Here is a 24,988-nt window from a genome sequence, read left to right on the forward strand (position 1 = left end):
ACTAAAAATATATATTAAGAAGGACGGGTTTCGGCAGAGCACCTTTTTTCATCCAGTTAACTGACAGTCTGGTTAATAGACTGTACTGCAATAGGATGAGTAAGTACAAAGTACCTACACAATGCATTCATTATTACAACGTTATAAACCACAAACGTAAAAGAAATCAATCAGATTGTTTTTTTTTTTTTATCCTGACGGGATAATTTATTGAAGTGCCACACTTTGTCTTTAAAATATAAAGCTCTGCGTCATGTTTTTTGTCGGGCTGCCAAAGAAAACTTGTCTGTCTTCTGAGCCGCCCTGTCTAGATTTAGATCAGTCTCTGGGAACTGAATGGAGGGCACAGTTTGATCTGGAGTCCTTGGTTACCAACCAGGTGCAGAGATGCCAGGTTATGCAGTCAGCCTGCTTTCGGAACCTTTGACTCACCTTCACTTCCCTTCTTCGCTGTTTATGTTCTGTTTAAAAAAGAGGCGCTCAAAGGACTGAAGACTGAAAGCCGCTAGTGGGGCAGTAGATCAGTCTGAATGTAGTATCTTGTGCTGTATGGGTTTTCTAACCAGGCAGGTATTCATGTGCTGTAGGTGCGGTGCTTTCTTGCATTCTCCTCTAGATGGCAGCAGACACATTAAACACACTAAAGGAAACACGCTGCTCAGGCTGCTGTGCTAGTGGAGCTGACGTTTCCACAGAAAGCACACTCAGGCGTGAATGAAAGGGCCACAGGAACAAATGGTTTGGAAGATTGATCTGTGCCTGCTGCCATAAAAACACAACAGAGATTTGCCCATGAATCCAAAGTACTCAATCGTGGCATCTGAGCAACACTAAAGGAACTCCAGTCCAGTAGACAAGCAAATCTGCAAGAGACCTTCCTCTGTGTTTTTCATTCGTTTTATTTGGTGCACACAAAAGATGGATGCGTGCCGGCCTTCTTTATGTCAAGTCAGAGTGCAGCTTTCCCCTACATGCATACTAATAAACATATCACCTGGCTGCTTTAAATTGTAACACTGCTTGGCAACAAAAAGAGCAGTAAAAATAAATCAATGCAATAAAATTAAGAACAAAAAACACAAAAAAAACTGTGCCAAATCAAACTTGATGTCACAGTCATAAAAAAAACCTTGTGTTATATAACTGTCACACCGGTAGTTAAAATGCTTGACATTGTAAAGGACACATTACACTCCATCTCCCTCACAGATATCTGGACTCTTTAAAAAGAGCTTGTGAAGTCTAGTGCTCGTTTCACATGTGATCACCAGTTCTGAATTGAAACCCAGGTCCTGGTGAAAGGCTGGTGCTGCATCACCCCAGTGCGCCACAGCCACTGGCTTGAAGAGCGACACCTCAATCGAGAGAGCACAGTGCCTTGATGTAAGCAGTTCAGAGACCAGCTCATCTCTGCTCCAGGTAAGTGATGAGAAATCAGTTTGATCTCTCAGCTGTTTGGAGACTGGATCTGTACATGAAGATATGCTTCCAGGAGACTCAGATCAGGCATCTCATAGCAGCTTCTTCTTTAGAATCTGCGTCAAGGTGCTTAGACTGTGAGTTGAGGAGCAAGAACGAGTGCCATCTAATGCACAGCAGTGTATCGCTAGCAAAACAAAAGGAAACGATGCAAAGCAGCAGGTCACTAGATGGCGCTGTCTCTAAGATACTTTGGCTGATCTAGCCTAGTTTCATATAACTAAGGTCAGCTCCTGCATTAAGGTGAAGGCATATATATATATATATACTTTATAAAGGATAGCAAATTAATAGTACACACGCACAACCGTGGGAAATTGTAAAGTGACCATGCAAACTAGCTTGCATGTACAATTAATTAACAACAAAAAAACGATAATAAGAAAGCAATAATGGGTAATCAAATCAAGAATAACAACAATCAAACTTGTCTGTTTAAATACTGCAGCTCAAAGTAAATGACAGCTTTTTGTTGCTGATCCATTTCATCAAGCTTAATCCTCTCAAGTCTATTTTTATTTGCATGACGAATTGCTGAAACGCAGTTGCATGGGTTTCCTGAAAACTTCACCAGCCCCCTCAGGGAATTCTCTGCTGTGTGACTAGCTCGCAGCAGCAGTAAGTAGCGCGGTGATTCACTTAGTAAGCAGGGCGGCGGAGAGAAGCAGCGTGTCAGTATGGCCGTGTGATATATTATAATACTCACTTACAGAACACCGCGCTACCTGTCTGCGGCATTGTTATATTACGTTCGGAGGATTGTAGCTGAATAACTGTTTCCTTAATTCTGGAACACAATGGCGTCAGTAGTGTGCCGAGTCCAGTTTCTCGACGATATGGACCCTTTCGTTTGCACAAATTTTCCTGAACCCAGGAGACCGCCACCTTACACTCTGTATGAAGACATTTCTCTAATTGAGCAGGTGGCCGGTGTGCATAAGTTGCTGGAATCTCCCTTAAAAGTAAGTTTGTTTTTCCTTCCATTTTCAGTTTTCATTTAATGACGACCTGATGTTTGGTGCGTAATTGACGTGATTGACGCGTGCTGTACCTGTACCTGTACCTGTACCCGTACCCGTACTGTCTGTCGTGTTGTTGGCGTTCCCTGTCGCCTCGTCTTGTATGTTTACTCATCCGTGTGTTGTACAGTTTAAAGTAGCTAAGACAGTCTGGAAACTCGTGAGCCAAGTAAACTAAGACTGTTGCAGTTCAGCAATTTCCTTTTGTTTGTAACCGTATATGATACTACTATTAACACAACATTAATATGCTCATATCATAAGGAACGGTGCATACAGCAAGAGCGATCGACTAATTACACTCTGTAACACAATTTTTGTTCCTGGGTAGTAAGTGTTATTTCCTAATTGCTTATGCCTCAAAAGTATAGAAAATGGCTATTATTCCCCACAAACTTTGCTTTTGTGACCAGAACAGTGATATTTTGAAATTTACCTATTTCCAATGAGAAAACGGGCAAATTTGTGTCTTTTCGTTCACATAAAGTCAGAAAAAAACAACATATGAATCCAAATTAACATGTATTTATACTAAAGTATACAAAAATGACTACAAAAGATTTAGAAGTGAGTAGTTTTTCGAGATTTACGATTATACTGTAAATCACTTTCACGAATCAGCCCCCAAATGTAGTCTCCCATCATGTTCTCGTTATACTGTCCTTGGTAGCGGCGTTCAAAGTCCAGTATATCTTGGTGGAAGCGCTCGCCTTGCTCCTCCGAGTACACTCCCATGTTCTCCTTGAATTTATGAAGATGAGCATCAAGGATATGGACTTTGAGGGACATCTTACAGCCCATTGTGCCGTAGTTCTTCACCAGTCTCAACCAGCTCCACACAGTTTTCGGCCTTGTGATTGCCCAGGATGCCCCGAACCGCTGAGACAAAGCTATTCTATGCCGCTTTCTCCTTACTAGTGAGCTTCTTGGGGAATTCATTGCACTCCAGGATCTTCTTTATCTGTGGTCCGACAAAGACACCGGCTTTGACCTTTGCCTCAGACAGCTTAGGGAAGAAGTCTTGAAGGTACTTGAAGGCTGCCGACTCCTTATCTAGAGCTCTGACAAATTGTTTCATAAGGCCCAATTTGATGTGCAGTGGTGGCATCAGCACCTTCCGGGGGTCCACCAGTGGCTCCCACTTGACGTTGTTCCTCCCCACAGAGAACTCGGTCCGCTGTGGCCAGTCCCGCCTGTGGTAGTGCGCCTTGGTGTCCCTGCTGTCCCAAAGGCAAAGATAGCAGGGAAACTTGGTAAAACCACCTTGGAGACCCATCAGGAATGCCACCATTTTGAAGTCTCCTATGATCTTGATGCCATCTCAGAAAAATGCAGATATGTATCCACTTAGGCAGCTGGAACTAAACTGAACTGGTGGGCTTAAGGCCCCTGTATTTATACTACTATTTATATTACTGGAAAGTTCTAGAAGTTACTCCAAGTTTACTCAGCACTGAATCTATCTGGAATGTTCTGGAAAATAGGTAAATTTCAAAATATCACTGTCCTGGTCACAAAAGCAAAGTTTGTGGGGAATAATAGCCATTTTCTATACTTCTGAGGCATAAGCAATTAGGAAATAACACTTACTACCCAGGAACCAAAAAAAAAAAAAAAAATTTGTTACACGGTGTTATAATTGCCAACAAAGATAATATATACAAAATATGTTTTTTTGTAAATATTGTTCTAAATGTAGTTTTCTCCTTTATTACAGTTTACGAAGTACAGTGTGTTTTAAACTGCAGTCGGGGAAATACATAGATTGCATTTGTGATTTTATTACTTTGGTTTTTATGAAGGTTTTAGAATACACAAAATGTATTAAGGTTTAAATAAATAAATAAATAAATAAATAAATAAATAAACAAATAAATAATAACTAGCCTACTGTCCTTAAAGGACTCCGTTCTGTTTAATATTTAAGAAGCCCATTATATACAGAGAATCCGGTACAGATAGCAACTATGGGCTAGGGAGCCTGCTTTCATCAAGTATGAAAAAGCACTGCAGAAAGCCAGGCTGGTCCAGAACAGTACAGATAGCTAACATTGTGGTAGCTAAATGATGGAGATCAAAACAAAAACCCTTTACAATAATACAAGCCCAAGACCTTAGCAATGTTTTCCCTTTAAATTAAGCCAAGCTAACAATCGTTTCTCTCATTTCCTATTAGGCAATTTGTGCCCCCCCCCCCCCATGCCCAGTGTGGCAGTGACACACACACTTGTGCGCTGTTCAAAGGTGGAAACACAGACACATGGCAATGTGGAACTCATTAGCAGTGACGTATGACAGCCCTTTAATTGCATTTGTATATATGTCATTAATGCCTGGGGTTGGGAACAGGACATTCTTTATATTGCAGAGCAATTTGAGTCATTGAAACATTTCATGAGCTTGCTGTGCTTGTTAAATTCTGCACTGGGCATGCCACTTCTTCATTTTATTTTCCTGCCTAACGTACTTGTACAATAGATACATACCATATACATTCAACATACAATGCTACAATTCAATCAATAGGTTTACCACTGTGAGACGTGCATTGGCAATTAAGGGTGATGTAAATGCAAAGGATAAGGGCCAAGGAAATGTTCCAACGAGTATCTATTGCAGTTGAATTGATATCTGCCGGGGGAGAGGTCCCAGGAACACTTCCTGGAATGCACCCAGGTGTTCAGCTCAAACAGCCCCCACAGCAACAGGCTTGTTTATCTCCAGACAATGGGAGGAGGAATGTTTGGTTCAGGGGTTTGTGTGTTTAATACTAACAATACATGGCTCCTCTTTCACGCTTTACTACTCCAGACTAAAGGGGCTATTCAGGGCAGAGGAAGGATCAGGGTTTACAAAATAAAATAAAGAAAAAATAATTGGTATTGCATTACAATTGTGTGGTTATAAAATCCGTAGAGAACCATTATGCAGAGAAGTTATCCTTTTCATTTATTTCAATCTGCCGTGATTCTGAAAGATTAGTCCAGCCTCTACAGAACTATTTTCTGTACTGAAAAGAATAAAAAGTTCTACTGGATTTGTGCTCTGAGGCTGTAGTTAAACTGCTCTGCTTTGTGTTGTGTTTTAACTCTTTTCCTGACAGAAGAAAACAGTTCAAGTATTGCTTGTTGGACACCAGACTGCTTTTGTTACAGTTCTAAGAAGCTGAATGGAAGATATTAGGCTTATCAGAATAGCTACACATTCTCACTCACTAGGGACAGCAGGAATTTAACACTTTTTCTGATTTGTAATAGCTTTGAATTGATCGCTGTGTTTCTGTATGTTTGTACACTAAAGGAATTCTTCAGAAGCATGACTTCCTGAACACAGAACAATCCTAACAATCCTAAGAATGCATTTAAAAACAGAACGGGTTGAACTTTGTCCTGAAAAGCCTTCACTCAACCAGAAATACTGTCCCTGTAAAATGCAGAAATGAGCTGAAAGGTTATGTATTACATTCCATTATACTTAGCAGGTATTGCATTCTACCTCTTTATTGTAGCTATTAATCCCGGAGGCTGGTCTGCGGGATTGTATTGAGGCTGGTCTGTGGGATTGTATTGAGGCTGGTCTGCAGGATTGTATTGAGGCTGGTCTGCGAAATATTCACTTTTTGTATTGACATCCCCCAACATCAAAGAACTGACATACCCCAACATCAAAGAACTGACATCCCCCAACATCAAAGAACTGACATCCCCAACATCAAAGAACTGACATCCCCCAACATCAAAGAACTGACATCCCCAACATCAAAGAACTGACATCCCCCAACATCAAAGAACTGACATCCCCAACATCAAAGAACTGACATCCCCCAACATCAAAGAACTGACATCCCCAACATCAAAGAACTGACATCCCCCAACATCAAATAACTGACATACCCCAACATCAAAGAACTGACATCCTCCAACATCAAAGAACTGACATCCCCCAACATCAAAGAACTGACATCCCCAACATCAAAGAACTGACATCCCCAACATCAAAGAACTGACATCCCCCAACATCAAAGAACTGACATACCCCAACATCAAAGAACTGACATCCTCCAACATCAAAGAACTCGCATCCCCCAACATCAAAGAACTCACATCCCCCAACATCAAAGAACTGACATCCCCCAACATCAAAGAACTGACATCCCCCAACATCAAAGAACTGACATCCCCCAACATCAAAGAACTGACATCCCCCAACATCAAAGAACTGACATCCCCCAACATCAAAGAACTGACATCCCCCAACATCAATGAACTGACATCCCCCAACATCAAAGAACTGACATCCCCCAACATCAAAGAACTGACATCCCCCAACATCAAAGAACTGACATCCCCCAACATCAAAGAACTGACATCCCCCAACATCAAAGAACTGACATCCCCCAACATCAAAGAACTGACATCCCCCAACATCAAAGAACTGACCCCCCAACATCAAAGAACTGACATCCACCAACACCAAAGAACTGACCCCCAACACCAAAGAACTGACATCCCCCAACACCAAAGAACTGACATCCCCTAACATCAAAGAACTGACACCCCCCCCAACACCAAAGAACTGACATCCCCCAACACCAAAGAACTGACATCCCCCAACACCAAAGAACTGACATCCCCTAACATCAAAGAACTGACACCCCCCCAACATCAAAGAACTGACATCCCCCAACATCAAAGAACTGACACCGCCAACATCAAAGAACTGACCCCCCCAACATCAAAGAACTGACACCCCCCCACATCAAAGAACTGACCCCCCCAACATCAAAGGAGAGATCAAATGTCTGTCTTGCTTTACCGTACCTTTGCAGCCACACTGTGGCATGTCGCCTCTAATCCCTGCACAGAATTTGGTGTGGTAGCTGAAGAAGGCTTTGCAGGTAATGTTGTTCTTAGCTGTGTGTGAAGGATTGGAAGTTGAAGGGTTGTTAAGCTTTGGAAGCATGCAGTTCAATGCGGTTTTCATACATTCTTGCTGTATTTATATACTATATAAACAGTCATCATTAATATGGACCCTTGCGGAACTGAACCTGGCTTAGATTACCTGTCAGTGTGCTTGCCACCCTTTCTTAAGTTTGCATGTTAAGTTTCTTTTTTTGTAATGATTAGGTGAAGGGATCAGGGTTGTTGTGGTTTACTGTTGTATGAATGACCTCTTCGTGCTATTTTTAAAAGCAGACCCATCACTCTTGTCTCCTGCAGTAGCTGCTGTGAACTGATACGGCCCCAGATGTTTCCTGTTCGTTCAAGCTGGAGAAGCAAGTCTCTTGGTTGTAGAATCTTTGTCGATGTGTTTTAATGTTAAAAAGGCTTGTTTCTAACTTGTGTGGAAAGGACAAAGGCATTGGAAAACCTCTTATTATCTGCTTGGGATGTAAGATTAGCAGTCCTTGCAAGAAAAAACAAACTATGCTAAAGACCATTGGTGTTTTTGGCAATTTTAACATACTGTGTACATAACTACAATAATCTTTAATCACATTTATATATATATTTATATATATATATTTGAAGCTGCTAAGGCACTGTAATTCAGTTATGCATCTCAAAGAGCTTCACAGCATGTACTGTATCTGAAGCAGAAATCAGTGTTATCAATGAAACAGCCAATTTGACCAGCAGCTCCTGTTTTGTCTTGGGATGCTCTGAATGAACATTTATAGACCCGCTCCTTAGAGTTCCACACGGAGACCCTGGATCCAATCCCCCTGAACTTACTGTGGGATTTTGGAAAGATGCCTCAGATAGTTGTCTTTGCACAGAAGGTTTTCTGTTTTAGACGCCAATAAGGCGATAATTACTGAGGCCCACTGTGTTCAAGGAGATACTAGCCTTCTGATTGGAAGGGTTTTTTAAGTGCGTGGAAGACTCCAAGTGCACTCGATGTGTCCTCTACTTACAGCTAGTGTAACACCACTCCTCTGGTCTTTAAGGTCAGGTCAGTGCCACCTCCACTCTGCTGTCACTATTGACCCTTCGTGAAGTGTGCTGTGTCGTGTTATTGCAGGAATCTCAATGAAAGTGAATTGCAGAGGCAGTCAGTTTGCCATCTAATGATATATATATATAATGTATACAATGATGATCTGCTTTGGTGCTCAGGATCTTTCCCTGACACTCCCAGTGCTTGGAGCTGTGTGTTTACTTAAAGTAGCGGGGAAAAATGTGAGGCATTTGAGATATGGGGTCAGGTTTTATATTTTTATATTCATGATTACAGGAAAGGATGGGCTCAGGAACCTTAAAGGCCTGAGTGCTGTTTGAAAGGAAATCTGTAAAAATAAAAAATTATTTAGGTAAATCGCTCTTATTTTATTGTCGCCTACATTTTTTTTTGGTGCTGTTTGTTTACCAATCAGTTAAAGAAGGAATTTTAGTGCTGGTGACCATGGTAACCTAGCTATTGAATTGGCAGACATTTATTATTTTTTTTAGCCTGCTTGTAAAGCATAACTCACTGTATTAATATGAATCTGTGTGGGACTCTTCATTTGAGTTCTATTGTTCTTGCTGTATACTTTTATACAACTCTGTACTGGCTTTATGTGATTCCAGTATGCATTGTTTTGGAATTGTTTGAATTCCGAATGAGACCATCTTAACAACGGAAATATCTAAATACTTACAATGGTGTAAACACTTGAGGAAAGGGGGGTTTGTTACATGGCAACCGGGTTTCACAGACAGTCTGGGAAACGGCACCTGCTTTTACAAGAAACAAAAAAAGATTTTTGCTGGCCATTGATAACAAAGCTGGAGACCTAGCCAAACACACAGCCTACTGCTTTTCTTAAACTATAACCAAGGCTGTTTAGAAAACTGTTCAGTAAAAATCTGTATGTGGTTGAAGCTAAAAAATGTTTTACCGTCAGTGCCTGCCTCAGGACTATCGACGGAATATACAATGCATCTTCGGTCCTGTTTACTTGGCGTCAATCATGTCATTTTATGTTGTCCAAACGTTTCTGAATGAGTGCTTGAAGTTCTGTATGAACTAGACCACAACATTGCAAGATGCACTCCGCAGAACAAGACAAACAGTTGTTTCCAATGGATAATCCCAGCAATGGAAAAGCAGAACACACTTTTTCTTCTTTTTGACCTGCTGTACCGTATATGAGTCTGAACTTGTTTTATTTCATTCTCTTTAGTTGGAAGACTGTGCTCTGCAGTTATCTCCGAGTGGAAACTATTTGGATTTGGATTTGACACTTTCGGAACAGAAGGATGACCTGGAACAGTTCTATGAAGATATTGGGTAATGCAGCAAGCATTGTTAATTCATAAATGTGTTCGTATATTCTGATAGTAGGTGTGCTTCCTGCAAAATAATTCTAAAGGTGCCAGCATCCCCAGATACAGTAACCTAATAATCCAGTAGTCCACATTACAGTGCAGCAGCAATTTGCCTCTCCATATCAACAGTTACCGTTTTGGTAAAGCTTTACAGAACTGCTAAGCAAAGCTGTGAGCTTCTCTGTTAATCAGGAGGACATCGTTTGCAGAGTCCTTAATGTCCTGTGATAAATTACAATCAGGACCTGAGTTCAATGCAAGTTTATGGCAGTGCCATAGCAATACTTTATAATGGCTTTGGCATTCGCCATAATTTTGGTTTAATCCAGGCCCAGGGTGATAACGATAAACCGGACGCGGCACTTACAGCTAGGACAAAACTGGATTATGCAAGTTCATTAAAGGACTGGCTGGAGAACTGAATGGACTGAAAGAGCCAAGGTTGCCGACCCCAGCTGTAAGCTCACCGTACTGTTCAGAATCTGTCCTTGAAGATGAAGGCTGTTTTTGTTCAAGTTCTTTATTGTGGGCTGTGGTTAATGATATACAGTACCCTCGACACCCTCCGTACACTGCAACCTCCATTCAGCAAACACTCAAATGCATATGTATATGTCTCCTTCAAAACAGATGCTGCTTGTTTGAGTGAATGAATCAAATAGATTCCCATCATTCCTATTTTGCAGCAAACAGTGTGAGTCGTTATATTATATTATATTATATGATATTATACACTGCTTTAAAAGCTGAAATTAGAAACGCTTTTATGACTGCAGTTCTGTGCTGCACTGAACAATGTTCCCAGCTGTTCCATATTTAATCATATGCTCTTATTATAAAAATGGAAATAGATCTAACTTTTTTTCTTTTTTTGACTACCCCTGTAAAATAGGTTTCCAGTGTCGGACAATATATATGTTCCCCCCAGGGACGAATATTTGTTCCTCCTAGGAATCAATATTTGTGAATCTTGGTTCACCTTACGAATATTTAACCCTCATTTTTTTTTTTTTTTTTGTAACACAGTAATCTTTCTTTGTGTATTAGTCTACATCCATGCACTTTCAACTAAAACCTTCATTTTAACATCGCTTTCCCTAATCATAACCTTGTACCATCCAGTCCCCTCTGACAGGTCGAGTCTCACCTGCAATAATGCATGATAACAGCCTGCAAACATTACTCACATTTACTAGCATTAAACTTGCATAATTTACATTAAAATTGAGAAATAACAAATATGCATGTAGGGGGGAACACATGTTTGTTTACATTGTGGTGACGATGACCAGAAGGAATACCAGTCTTGCAGCTAAGAGAATGGGACTCCTGAGGAGTCTGTATAGAAGAAAGTGCAGATAGTAGAACACATAACACCCATCCCAGACTATTTCACTGTTTCATGCATTCCTCTGACAATGGTTAAGGCAGGTATTGTGTCCACTGGTAGTACTGAGAAGAATCGGTTTCAGGGTTATTGATTCCTTGATTTTCTGTACTGGGAACTAATCCCTAGTAAAGGGCTGGGATCCATTGGAGGCACTGCTGGCTTCTTTATATGGGAGTGTTTGCGCACCATATGGGAAGCATTCTAAATACCATGAAGCCATGGAACTGTGTGGGTCGCAGCCTGGGACAGTAGAAAAAAAATGACTCTTTACCACTGGGCCAGTGTGAGTCTGCTGTGTTATGAGACTGAAGCAGGTGGTTAGTACATTTCCATTGCTCAGTGTAAATTACCACTCTGCTTAAGAACCTGTCAGCTACCTGGCAGGAGGTTATTAATTAGTGTATGTGGATTATAAAAGCAGGAAAGGGAGTCGTGTAGCAACTTGGAAATAAAATATGAAAAATGCTTTTCAAGTGTGCATTGAAATGTGTTTTATAAGAACCATAATTTAAAGGACATATAGCTACATATGTGCCAGGGATGGAAACAAGACTCCTACTGTATAGCAGTTTCATCCATTCTGGGTTTTAATACAAGCTTGATTAGCCTCAGTGTATAGGTAACAAGCTCAGGTGTGTCATATTAAACTCCTTGTGAAACCAGGAATGGATCAAACTGCTATGCAATGGGATTCTTATTTCTATCCCTTACCATTTTATGATTTACAATCATTACGTTGTATCATTTGTACCATAGTGCCAATTGGCTGCTGCTTTGAGTAATTCTGAGATATTTTGACCTCCACCTGCTTCAATACAATCCCATGATGGTCATGGGATTATTATTAACCAGGTGGGGCTGTGCTCTCCCTTCAGTGACCCTAGTGTCACGTTACAAGCCTCTATAGCAATACTCTGTGTGGTTTGCATGTTGAAACAATCATTGTGCTCTCTGTCACACTTTAACAGAGTGGATCACGAATGCACTGCTCGTAGTTAGTTACTGCACACGCTGTCCCTGCTTGGACACCAAACAACATAGGGGCCGTCCCGCAGCTGGGCTGTCTGGATCAGTGGTGCTCAGTTGTGGTGCTCTTTTAGATCCAATTCCAGATAACTTGTTCAAACCATAATTATTGAATGGAACAACTAGGTTAAATTAAACAACCAAAGACCTGGCTGTAACCATGCTCCGGAACGCCCAGTTCAGTAACTAAAGACATTGTTGAAATGTGGTTGTGGTGGTTAAACTTTCCACTAACTTCATTCACTTAGAAATGTGCTAGCTACTGTACAGCTACGGTAGCAGTCTGTAGTGCTTGTTTGTGTGTAATAGCATTACATCAGGGGCAGCAGTGGTATATAAATCACATTATGATTATAAATTATAAAAGGTCCGTATTTTTTTGTATTTATCCAGAACTTGAACAATCATACAAAAGTGGTCAAACCCGTTTCTCATTTTGATATCTAACAGAAATAGCTGAGTGTTGTATTTCCCTTCTTGTTTTCTTCACAGCAAGGGGAAGAAGCCCGTGCTGATCCTGCGGACCCAGCTGTCTGTTCGAGTCCATGCCATACTAGGTGGGTAGAAGATACTGGTTCAGTTTCATTCAAAAATACCTCCAGGATGATGTATAAATCCTTCTTTCAGTGCAGCATTGCTATTCGGTGCATCAGCTATGGCAGTATACAGTGTAGGTAAGCTCTCAGCAGTTTACCACATAGCTACTCTAATGACGGATTGCACCTACAAACATTCACTTTTTGTTTGTGGAAATAGTTTTGTGACTTGGTTAAATCGGATATACTCTGTAATGGTTAATGTGGTGCCATTTTTTATTTAATTCAGGCCAGGGTCTTGATGTTAAAACACGTGAATTGCCCATTGGAACCTTATTGCCTTGTTTTCCTAGTGTGTATCTATCTATATCTATATCTATTATGAACTGACCGGTCTACCGAACACACCACTTTTAACCTGAAGTACACAATCACTCAACCATGAGTGTAATGCAACCACATAGGCGCTCCTATAAGAGGCATGCTGGTCACAGAGAAGGCAAAATTACTGTAGCAACAAATGTATCCAAAAAGGGGAGGCAGATTTCAAAGCAAGTACAGGCAATTTTACTGGAACATTGTAGTTTTAAACAAAGCACAGTTTTTTTTTTTTCCCCAATCCAAAGGAGGCTGAATGACTGAGCAAGCTGCAGGAATGCATTTTGTTTAAAACAAGCACAATGTTAACCCAGGTTTTCATGGACCTTTAAATCTGTGTTTGTGCTACAGTTACGATTTCAATGGTAACTTAAATGTAGCCTTTTCTCCATTTATAGCACTGTGTTAAAGACTTTAGAACCATACCAATATGAGTATTGTATTACTGTGCTGTACCCTTGTATTATTCACCAGATTGAGGGTGTAGATAGCAGGTGTGCACATTAAATAAAACCATTGAAGATTCAGTTTTCAGACTTCCGAACAACCTCCATTCCTAAGGTGTTCGTAACTCTGAAGTTCTACTGTATGTATATAAGTTTTTGCTCAAAGAGCCAACTTCCCAATGCTTCAGTATGTTTAACATACCTTTAACATATCATTGTCACTTCACAACCAATACAAGGTGAATAAGTGCTCAATGAATAATCAACCTCTCTCTCTCTCTCTCTCTCTCTCTCTCTCTGTCTGTGTCTCTCTCTCTCTCTCTCTATCTCTGTGTCTCTCTCTCTGTCTCTCTCTCTCTCTCTCTCTCTCTGTCTCTCGTATATGGATTTAGCTTCACAGCACTAAGGGGAAGTTCATGTGGTCTTAGTGCTTGAGGAAACCTCAGTAACATACAGTAATTGTAGTGAAAATCATTTGTTGCTATGGCAATAAACACAGGGCAGGAGTGTGTTTACTCCGTGACTAGCTGGCGTAGTTTATCAAGACCTTTTTCATTTTTACATCAAGGTCTGCGTGAGGTGATCAGTAATGTGCATGCTTTGTCCAAAGCAAGGATCTTTGTAACTAATCAACCTTGGTTTATGGAGCTTAGTGTCTATTCCAGTAGATTCCTTTTGACTTATTTTTCAGCTGCAAAAGGAAACTGTGCTTCTTTTCCAAGACTTGCTCGATTCAGAGCATTGCTGTGGAACAGCATGACCTACAGCTCCCTACACAAGTCAGTTAAGCAGGCCTCGTGCAGAGGATTTCATTACACAGGGATTGATTCAGCCCCCAAAATGAGATGCTTTTTTCCCTAAACTCTGCACATTTTCATCAGAAAACCTTAAAATAGGGTGTGGGGCTGACCACAGAGTCTCTTCAGATTTTCCTTTATGTGATTTAAGGGGAAACTGCATGTGTTATTTTTGTATCAAAATTTCTCATTTAATTTAAAGTTGGCATTTCTTTTTTTATAACATTGCACAGATTGTTCACCACAGAGCGTGCTCTGCATTTCCAGCAATGTGTGACATTTGACTCGGTTGTTGCTAACTTCCCTGTCTGAGTGCTGATCTCTGCTTTTGAAGAACAAAAACATATTTGAATGTCGCATTTTATTGATAAAAAAAAACCTATTCATTTGTTAAGGTAAATCTATAGGAATCCCAGTTCAGTGGACAAGCATTTCGGACAGTTTCAGTGCACAAACATGAACATTTGTCTGCTTGACTGATTCATTTATTTTTGCCTTGTTCTAGTGTGCAAGGAAGGAAGTAGAGTACCTAACACAAACTTGAGGATAATGGGAATTGTGAAAGAAAGAAACTGCAATCATGCAGATTGTTGCAGCACCAGACTGGACCCAGTACCTTTCAGTTTATTGACAGGTCTGGAGACAAAGCAGAACCGTCCAGACATTCTGTAAACCGGCAGGGTTAGAATTCAGATGGTTAAAATAGGGTCTATTGTGTACCAAGGTCATTTAAAACCAAGCCTTGTACCACAGAGTCTCTTCACTACATAAACATCTGTAAAAAGGCCGGGGAGCATCCTGTTTTAGTATCTTAAACAATGGTGGTGCTCTTTTTAGATCTGTTGTGTTTCACCATTCCTATTTCACAATGCAGTTTTATTTGTGTTGTTCCTCTGCGCTCTGTCCAGCCCTGTGCATGCCAGTTCAAGGTGTATTCCCTCATTCAACAGCAGATACTGCATTGTTTAGAAAAGAGATTGCGCTGGGTGTGCCAGTGTTTTTAAATGGGCAACCGCGTGCTTTCAGGACAATGGTTCACATAATGACTCGAATGTATTCCCTGTTCTTTAGCGCTATTTAAACAAACTTCCAAGACTTGGGATGACAAAGCAGAACACACCTGTGTGATACAGACAACGCAGAACTGTGTTCACATTCAATACACACTACATTTAAAAGACATACAGTACAGTGTCGCCCCTGTGAGGGAGTCTTACTATAGAGCAAGGAGAGGGTGCAAGTAATACTTGCACGCACTGAACTCTTCCAAACAGCACAGCTGCACAACAAAGTATTCAGGTAATAAGAAAAGAATATTGAAAGAAGCTTAATAGACTTGACTAGAAGTCAAAGTGATGTCATACTAGGGGAGTGGGGGGATAATCTTGTGCCCAACTGCCAAAAATACATTGGGGAATGAAAACAAACTGGACTGTCAATGCGGCCTGCTTTCTGATAAAGCACAGTAGGTGTAAAGCTTCAGAGACAAAGTAAAACAAAGTGTGAAACAACAGTAAGGGTAGATTCTGGCTGAACAAGACGAACCCATTTTGTTTGACATCACTATTTCAAGTGACCTTGGCAATAAAGAAGGCTATGTTTTTAAAGTTTAGAAACTGAACTGAAGCCCGCTCGAGGAACAACCCGGGTGCGAGCGGAACCTAAACTACAGCGGATTATAAAAAATCTTTTGGCATAACAGCTGTCTTGCAAGTCTCTTCTTGTTTTTTTCCCCCCCAAGTAGACAGTTTAGATTTCCAGACAGAATGAAGCAGTTTAATCCTGACACCATATTGTGGATTTGCTCCCTGTGCAGCAGGTATTTAGATTCGACCTGACACCACGCAGTGTAATGTTTCAGGTGGGGTCCTAATAACTGTTGCACAGGAAGTGAATCTGCAGTGTGGTGTCTGGTTGTATGGACTTCACCAGATTCCAAGCCCAAACTGAACTAGCAACTGTACAATAAGGGCATGGAACTTGTTTGGATGGTCAGTTTAGAGGTAAGAAAATGTTTTCTTACGCCTTTGTTATGATCCCTTTGCAGTACGTGTGTTGCTCCGGGCTGTGCAGCGATAAGCGCGGTCCCAGGGTTCGGACACTGCCTGTGTGTTCAGAGAGTATTTGTTTATTTCTCTTTGCTGTAGTTCTGTGAAGGGAAAAGATAACGGATGAAATGGGGAGCCTCTGTATCCTGAAGTAAAACTAAACAGACATGCTCAATGTTTGGATAGTCAGATATCCCTGGTATGTTTCATATTTCTGTTATCAGGAGACTCTGGCAACAGCTCAAGCTCATTAAACCCTTTTTTTGTTGTTTTTCTTCTGAATTGCGACAACAAGTGATGTATTTAATACAAATGTTATTGTTGTTTGGGAAGCTTGATGCTCCTTAACAACATTTGTGACCTTTGACTTTGAGGTGAAACCTCCAAATTAGAAATCTCAAAAATGTACCAAGAAAAGGACATGGTTTCGGCTTTGTCTGTGCAAAATTTCAGGAAGGTAATATTTTTTATTTGCTTTGAAAAAATCTAAACCTAACCTGCCCCCCATTTTTAAAAAACGATTTCATTTTAATCAGATGACATGAGTAAATGTATAACACATTATCGGTGGGGAAAAAGGCACCTTTTATTCCAGCTGAAAAATAATTTTTTGCAACAAAGGTCACACCAGTCACACCCCTTCTCTCTCTCCACAGTGTCTTTTTGAGATCTTGATTATGAAACTTCTGAATTGAGTGCAAAACCTTGATTAACATCTTCCATACTTTACTTCAGTACTATGAGAGCAGTGCTAGTAACATCTCCATGTCACATAAAAGTCACTGTTCACCAGGAATAAAAGGCGCTGACTTTTCCCCCCACTAGTTTGATGTATTATTAATTTACTCATGTCATCTGATTTAAATGAAATGTTGAGATTTTTATTTTTAGGGTTTCACCCCAAGGTCAAAGGTCAAAAACTTTGTTAAGGTGTAACTTCCTCTTGTTTTCTTTCAAATGTCTTATACCTTTTTTGAATTTGCTGTGTGATTTCCAATGAAATGACACCTCCCACAAACCATTTTTGAGTAAAATGTTGGTTAACGTTAAGGGGGGGGGGGGGGGGTACCCATCAACATTTTTACCCCTCTATAACATTCAACCCCTACACCTAATCAGTCTAAAAATGTCAATTTGAGCTTGTTTGCCAGAAACAGCCCTAAGAACCAAGTTTGGTATAAATTGGAGACGATACTGTTTAAAATCAAACTTTTTTGGGGGTGATTTGTCATGGCATGACCCTACAGTACATTTTAAACTGATTGATCAGCAGGTGATAGTCCACTGTTTCAAAGGATGTTCTGTGAGTTAGTTTGGTGCTTCCTTACAGCAGATGATAGATTTGTTCCAGAACAATCAGTCTCTCCTTGTGTCTCTATAAATAGTTCACAGCTTATGTGCGGGAATTTTTTTTTTTTTTTTTAAGCTTTTGTACGAAGCAGTTTTGATGAGTTACTACAGGTTCTGGTTTGTTTAATTCTGTGAGCTGTTTTGGTAGAAACGGAGTGCAGAAATAATTAGGGAACCTTTTTCCTGTTTATGTTCCATCATCGCAGCAAAAGTACATTACTGGCTTCCTCTGGAGAAAATGAAAGGGCTGGTTTCGGGAATAGAAACACGTATGTATATGCAAGCGAGCGAGCAATAAATAATAGGAAATGAGGATTGTCGTTCCCTGCCTGCGTGGTGCGTAACATCTGAGCGCCGGTATAGAAAACCACACTAGGAGTCTGTTTTCTTCTATTGATCTTCTAGTGCATTGTTTGAACTTGAAGCGCTCAATTAGAAATTCTGAAGTATAAGAAGCACAGATGAAGGGCCAGTCTACTTGGAGGTTGATAAAGATGTACCCTGCTACAGATGGTGTGTTTTGCTTTTGTTTTATTGAAGTATTTTACAGCAGTGGTTAATCCCACTTGATTGCATTCCGCATGTATTTGTAGGTGTAATCCTGCTGTCACCACTGATAGGTGGTTTATGCAGTCCAGGGGGATTTGCTCACTGCTGTAGAATGCTCTAAAATCCAGCTGTGGCTTATGCTGCAGGGAATAGTTTCTTTGAGTTTTTCAGGGTGGTTCTAAGTAAACTGTATGTCCCAAATCAAAACTGTTCGCATGCCATTTCCTTTAACTATGCTTAAATTCAGTTATGTTCTAGCTGTAGCAAATACTACACAGAGAGACACTGCATGCAAAATACAGTGGCTAACGTTTGCGTGGATTAAGGCTGCTGGAAATAGGAATATTTAATCGTATTTTGCCATCAAGTTCATCAGGCATTTTGAGCAATCTGGGTGGCATCAAAGCAGGGTCATTCACATCGAAAGAGATTGCAATAGTTCTGGGCCCAGATCAAAGACTCTGACTTTAAACTGGCTGGATTAGATCTGTAATTTTACTTTACCCAAGCAAACATTTTTTTTTTTAATAATCTATCATTAGGCTGACCGTATGGCTATGTGACCTAATCAGTAGATTTGTAATGATAGAGCCAGACTATGTGACACACTAAACTATTGCAAGGGTAAATGTAAACAGGACTTCCTAATACCATCTTCTGCTGTTCCATTCAATAATTAAAAAGGGATCTGTTACATTTACAAGAACGTTGTAATCTTGCTGGTCATCCGTTTCCTTTTTTGTTGTCGCTGATTAATGGTGCACATGTGTGCAGAGAGACGAGATAAACAGTGCCATGCTGAGACAAGCCTGCCATTGGTGCAGACGAGCTAGAGCTTCCTGAAGTGGGACAGGCTGCCTCATAATACACAGGAAGCCAGTCTTGTTCTTCTTATTAGCAATAAAGGCTGGCTAATAATAAGAGAGACCCTAGTTGTGATACAGTTGCTATCTTGTTTTAATATAGCACAAGCATGCATTTAATATACTGTAAATGTTTGACTGTTGCAGAGTAATCCGCATTTTTTGTGTGAAACCGTGGTGTGTTTTTTTTTTTTTTTGTACCCTATTGCTGTGACACAATGCATTTTGAAACATTCTGTAACCATCCATGCACCCTTTTACGTCGTGAATGATTTTTTTTTTTCCTGTTGAATATTTTTTAAATGTCTGATTTCATTTCTGGAGATTGCTGGTGTGTGTGTTTTTTTGTATTATTCCACATCCTGCACAATCAAACTGCGTGCCTGTGTGCGCCGTGGTGTTTGTTCTGCCACTCGCATTGCAGAGCTCCTGAGAGGAACGTGTCGTTTCTGTAACCCGAGCTGGGAGGCATTCTTCAGTAGAAAGGCAGTAGGAAGGAAAGGTGTACCCCCTGGGCCTCGTTGTATACCACGCAACACTAACTGTCCATGCTTTAACTGCCTTCGGACAGTCCATTATCTCTGAGTCGGTGAGACCCTGTTCTATATAGTTTGACGCTGTTATTACACTGAAGCGAAATCTGCGTAATTCTGTATTTGGTGGAAAGCTGCACAAGTGGTTCAATAGAATGACAAGAAACTCAGCAAATAAATAATCAATTTGTGTAAGTTATTTCTGGAAAGAATGAATGTAGTGGATAGACGGTTTTCACACAGGCTGGCATCGTGCTGTATGTTTCTCTGGCTGTTGTGTTTTCTCATAACCTTTTGGATCTGTGGAAGTCTCTTTACTCCACTGTCCTCCACTGACATGCTTTCCATGTGTGATCTGCAGTCTGGTAAAGTGGGTTTTGTTTTCCATGGGTGATCTGCAGCGCTGGTAAAGTGGGTTTTGTTTTTCATGTGTGATCTGCAGAGCTGGTAAAGTGGGTTTTGGTTTCCATGTGTGATCTGCAGAGCTGGTAAAGTGGGTTTTGGTTTCCATGTGTGATCTGCAGAGCTGGTAAAGTGGGTTTTGTTTTCCATGTGTGATCTGCAGAGCTGGTAAAGTGGGTTTTGCTTTCCATGTGTGATCTGCAGAGCTGGTAAAGTGGGTTTTGTTTTCCATGTGTGATCTGCAGAGCTGGTAAAGTGGGTTTTGTTTTCCATGTGTGATCTGCAGAGCTGGTAAAGTGGGTTTTGCTTTCCATGTGTGATCTGCAGCACTGGTAAAGTGGGTTTTGTTTGTTTTTTCAATCTGGCACTGCATTTGGCAACACTAAAATAAACAAAATAAAACCAATGACAAATGTTTGGACTAGGCTTTCTCAATGTCTCTGTCATTCATTTGAACACTGAAGACATTGAGAAAGACTTCTAGTCAAAACGTTTGTCATGGAATGTATTGTGTTTCTTTTAAGTATTGCTAAATTCAGCAGTTTTGCATGTTTATTAGTTATGAAAACCTTGGCACTGCAGCGCGGTGCACCCTGCTGGTGTGCTAATGTGTTGGCTCTCTTCATTGGAAGGTCTAAGGTTTGTATCATAGCCTGGGCAGGACTGGATCCAAGCCCCTGCTGTGGAGAGGTGGAGAGCTGGAGATCACGCACTGTGTGGATGGCACTCAGCAGGTTGCCCAACAGCAGTGTACATATATTACTACACTACCTCAGACTGGGGCTAGGAGTCCCGTGAGGTATATATGTACAAGATACATATAGAGTCTTGTACATATTATATATATATATATATATATATATATATATATATATATAGATAGATAGATAGATAGATGTCATATAGGATGCTATAACAATCTGACATCCATCCCAAAGTGACTTTCTTGAAGCTCTTGTGTAAGTCAACTTGGATCGTACTGCATCCTACAATATATATATATATATATATATATATATATACAATACAAAGCAATATATATATTGTTCTTATAATCTACAGTTTATTTAAGAATAATAGCATTAAGCTACTCTTAGTGTGGCATCATTGCCATGATTCAAACTGGCGAATGCAAGCCATTTCGTACAAACTAGCTCTATACAAAGGAATTCCAGATGAATCCTCATATTGACTCCCGTTTGCAGTATGCTGCAGAACAGATATGTTGAAGTTCAAATGATCGATGTGTATTTTTGCTGGTTTGAGTTCACAACATGCATAGGGCAGGGCGATTCTATCTATTGGCAAGGTATCCATTTACTGAGATGTTGATAAATGTGACGCTTTGCAAAGACAATATTGTTCCTTGATGTACTGGTGAAACTGAACTAGCTGGCAGTATTAATGCCTGGGCTTTCCAAATGATAAGCATCTTAAGTATAATTACCATATCATTGGGGGGGCTGGTTAGTGCTGGAGATCAAACAACTGTTTGGTTGCAAATGTAACCCTGGTATTTGATGGTGGTGATGTTATCTGCATTTGAAGCAGCGCTGGTGACTCACCCAGTGTCTGTGCAGCCCTGTCTGCAATCCCTGATGCACCCCCAGGATGTCACTCTTCTGTGTTATCATTGGAGCGAGTTTATTTCCTTTCCTTCATCGGACTGATGGAATGGTGGCATGCTTCTTAACAGCAGTCCTCAGGTTTTGAGTGAGTGGTGTAAGGATGATCGTGTCTTTGCAGCTGTTCTGCAAAATGAATACAGGTCAACTGCTGCTTAAACTACTAGGCATTAATTAGCGATGCATGATAGTACTTGTTCTAATGCGTTTCCAAGTAACCTTTTTAATAATAATAAAAAAAAAGCCTGAGAAGTATTCCGATTCACCATGGTGTTAACTTTGCATGCTGGTAAGTGCTTTTTCATGAAGTCCCTTTTGTGTGTTAAATTATGCATTCTTATTTTGGCCTGGGTTCAGTGAAGGCTCTGCCTGTGGAAATGCGGTGTGGTTCTGCAGAGCTGTGTGTGATTAAGATTGCTGCTAGTTTGGCAGTTTGTACCGTAGAAGAATGTGTTTTCCTCTGAAGCCCCATCTCTGCTAATGATGCCATTCGCTGTGTTTTAGTGAATGTCCTTATATGGACCCTGAGATGTTTATACCTAGGATCTGAGCAGAGGGAGCATGTTAACCATATCCTCTGCAAGACCAGATGGGATCCACAAACCTGGCTCTGAGCTGTCACTACACTGTGTGAGCACATTGCTCCCCCTGCTGGCCAGACAGAGGACAGACACCCTGAGTAGAAAAAACGTTGACTTGCTTTACTCAGTTTAAGCTTCAGAAATGGGGGTGGGTGACCCTTTGCCCCAAGCTTAGTAAGCATTTCTGTTGACCTGCATTGACCCCTCACCACACCCCTGATAATCTACAGTGACATCTTCTAATGGTCTGACCCCTCGTCTCCATATCAAAGACAGGTTTGTTTTTTTCCTGGTGCTGCTGGTTTACCATGTGCCTGGAGGCATCTGTCCATCACCCCTGTCAACATCGCTTTCAACACTATGGATCTGCACACATTCACCTCCGTCACCTGATCCCACGGACACCCAGGTCCACCCCAGTGTAGCGTTAGAGAAGCCAGCATGCCACGCCCACACAGGGGACCCAGTCAATCGTGAAAGCAACCAATCCAGGATACGCCGCTTTGTCGTTCTCAGTCCGTTCTCGTACAAGTGAAAGCGGATGAGGTTCAATGTTTCATGGGGTTTCTTATAGAAGGGGAGGAGCCTCTGGAAGGGGAGGGGCCTATGGAAGGGGAGGGGCCTCTGGATTGTGTCAGTTAGAGATCTCTTCTCTCTTGCTTCTTGCTCTTAAGCTTATCCTTTCATATGTTCATTGTAAAGATGCATGCATATCATTTACAGTGGATACAGACACAGTTGGCAGTGAGTCTATCGCACCAGTTTGAGTATTTCTAGGTCTGGGACATAACAGAGATGTTTGTAAAAGCTATGTCAGATAATCTTTAAAATTTCATATTCATTTTATTATTTCTTTTTTCAGAAAAGCTGTACAACTCGCATGGGCCCGAGCTGAGACGATCCCTCTTCTCTCTGAAGCAGTTATTTCAGGTATTCGTCTCAACAGTGAAAATCCTAAAGCAGGGGGACGCAACCTTGTCTCTTCCATTCCAGTGCCTGGTCCGATGTTATTGGCTTGATCTTCAGCAGGGTCCATTGAATAACTGTGGAAGTGCTTGGAATGAACTGGAAGAGAAGAGGGTGCCCAAAGGAGACCCTGGGATATACAGTGTGGTGCACGTATAGTACCTGGCATTCAGCCACAAGGGCATGATCGGGCTAGTTTGGCTGTGTTTCAAGCAGACAAAGCTGCCTGCCCAGCTCACTGCGTTTTCATGAGAGTCGTGAGTGAGCTGATGTTTTGCGAGACTTGGAGGTCTTTGATTTGCATGTGGATTGAAAGCCTCTACATGTGGCTCTCTGTCAAAGCACCCAACCCAAACAGAAGAAGGAGAAGTGGGGGAAAAACTAACTGTACAATCAATTAAATTAAATATGGTGCCTGAGTGACAGTATATCTAAGCAAAAAAATAACGCCCACAGTCTATTATAATTTTACTGATGAGCTTCCTGTAATTGCTGCTTGTAACCAGCAGGTGGCTCCAGGGAGCGATGTTATCTGTTCCAAGACTTCGTGCAGGGCTTCCCAATCCTGGTCCTGGGGACTCCTGTGTCTGCTGGTTTTCATTCCAGCTGCACTCTCAATTACTTAACTAGACCCTTAATTGAACTAATAATTTGCTAAATTAGACCTTTTTAATTTTTCTCGGCTCCTAAAAAGTTGCAGAGTTCATGTTACTTATAAAATGTTAAAATACTGTTTAAGAGCTGAAAACAAGTAAAAAGGTCAAATTAAGTAAATTATTAGTTCAATTTAGGGTCTAGTTAAATAATTGAGAGCTCAGTTGGAATGAAAACCAGAAGACACGGGGTCCGGGGTTAGGAAGCACTGATTTAGGGGCTGGTTTTCCACTGTGGGCAAATTGCCTATGTCATGCATTTACTATGCAGTGGGGAGTTTGCCTGAAGACTGTGTTCCAGCAGTCTGTAATTCAGGTTTAAATATTCATGAAGTAGCATTTGATATCATATTTAGTTTTGGATTTCAGTATAAAAACATTAAAAATCAATCAATTAACGATCTGTAACACAAAGTCTGGGCATCAGCCCCCTTTTCCCAGTGGCACGAGAAACACATTCCAAGCTTCCTAAGTAACTCGTTAGTGTGAGCAAGCTATCGTTTTTTAAATCCTGTACAAAAATCCTGTATTATAACTTGGGTGTAGCTGACTTGCATGCATTCCCCACAAAGAATTTCAACATTAGGATAAAATTGAACAAAATGACCTCTTTTGAATGCTGTGTCCCTCTGTCCTGTATAAAATGGGTAGAGAAATGCTGGGTGTGCATGAGTTAGCAGCCCATCTAAAAGGTTCACAGTGGTGTAGTAAAGCATAGGGAAGGAGTATTGGTAATGCACATGGACTATAGGCAGGATAAGTCCTATACCAGCATGACGAAGCATTGTAATAAATGGAAAGCATAGTAAAATGCAAAACCTATTTATGTATCCAAACTAATAGTCCAGAAGGTGACCGGTTTTTAAACAACATGACAGGTCTTGTAATGATGAGTACATATTGGCATTCACAGATTGAAGAGCACTCGTTTGATCTGCTTCATGAGGGGCTTTTCTCTTCTGCTCTCATTAAAACCAATGTGTAATCATAATATGGGATTTTTAAATTTGACGACTTCTGGTATTACTTTA

General features: G+C 40.8%; 1 protein-coding gene across 3 annotated transcripts in view; it reads left to right on the plus strand.

Moving 5' to 3' along the window:
* Positions 1-1,915: 1,915 nt before the first annotated feature.
* Positions 1,916-24,988, plus strand: part of LOC117425592 (FH1/FH2 domain-containing protein 1-like) — a 56,027-nt gene continuing 32,954 nt past the window's right edge. For 2 of the 3 annotated variants that reach the window (XM_034042642.3, XM_034042643.3), the window contains exons 1-4: positions 1,916-2,441; positions 9,670-9,776; positions 12,723-12,787; positions 23,201-23,268. In XM_034042642.3, coding sequence (XP_033898533.3) covers positions 2,277-2,441; positions 9,670-9,776; positions 12,723-12,787; positions 23,201-23,268 — 405 coding nt within the window. In that variant the 5' untranslated portion in view covers positions 1,916-2,276. The remainder of the gene's footprint in view (positions 2,442-9,669; positions 9,777-12,722; positions 12,788-23,200; positions 23,269-24,988) is intronic. The other variant, XM_058993897.1, reaches the window with a different exon arrangement.

This window comes from Acipenser ruthenus, chromosome 20, assembly GCF_902713425.1.
Source record: "Acipenser ruthenus chromosome 20, fAciRut3.2 maternal haplotype, whole genome shotgun sequence".
In the NCBI taxonomy this organism is placed as follows: domain Eukaryota; kingdom Metazoa; phylum Chordata; class Actinopteri; order Acipenseriformes; family Acipenseridae; genus Acipenser; species Acipenser ruthenus.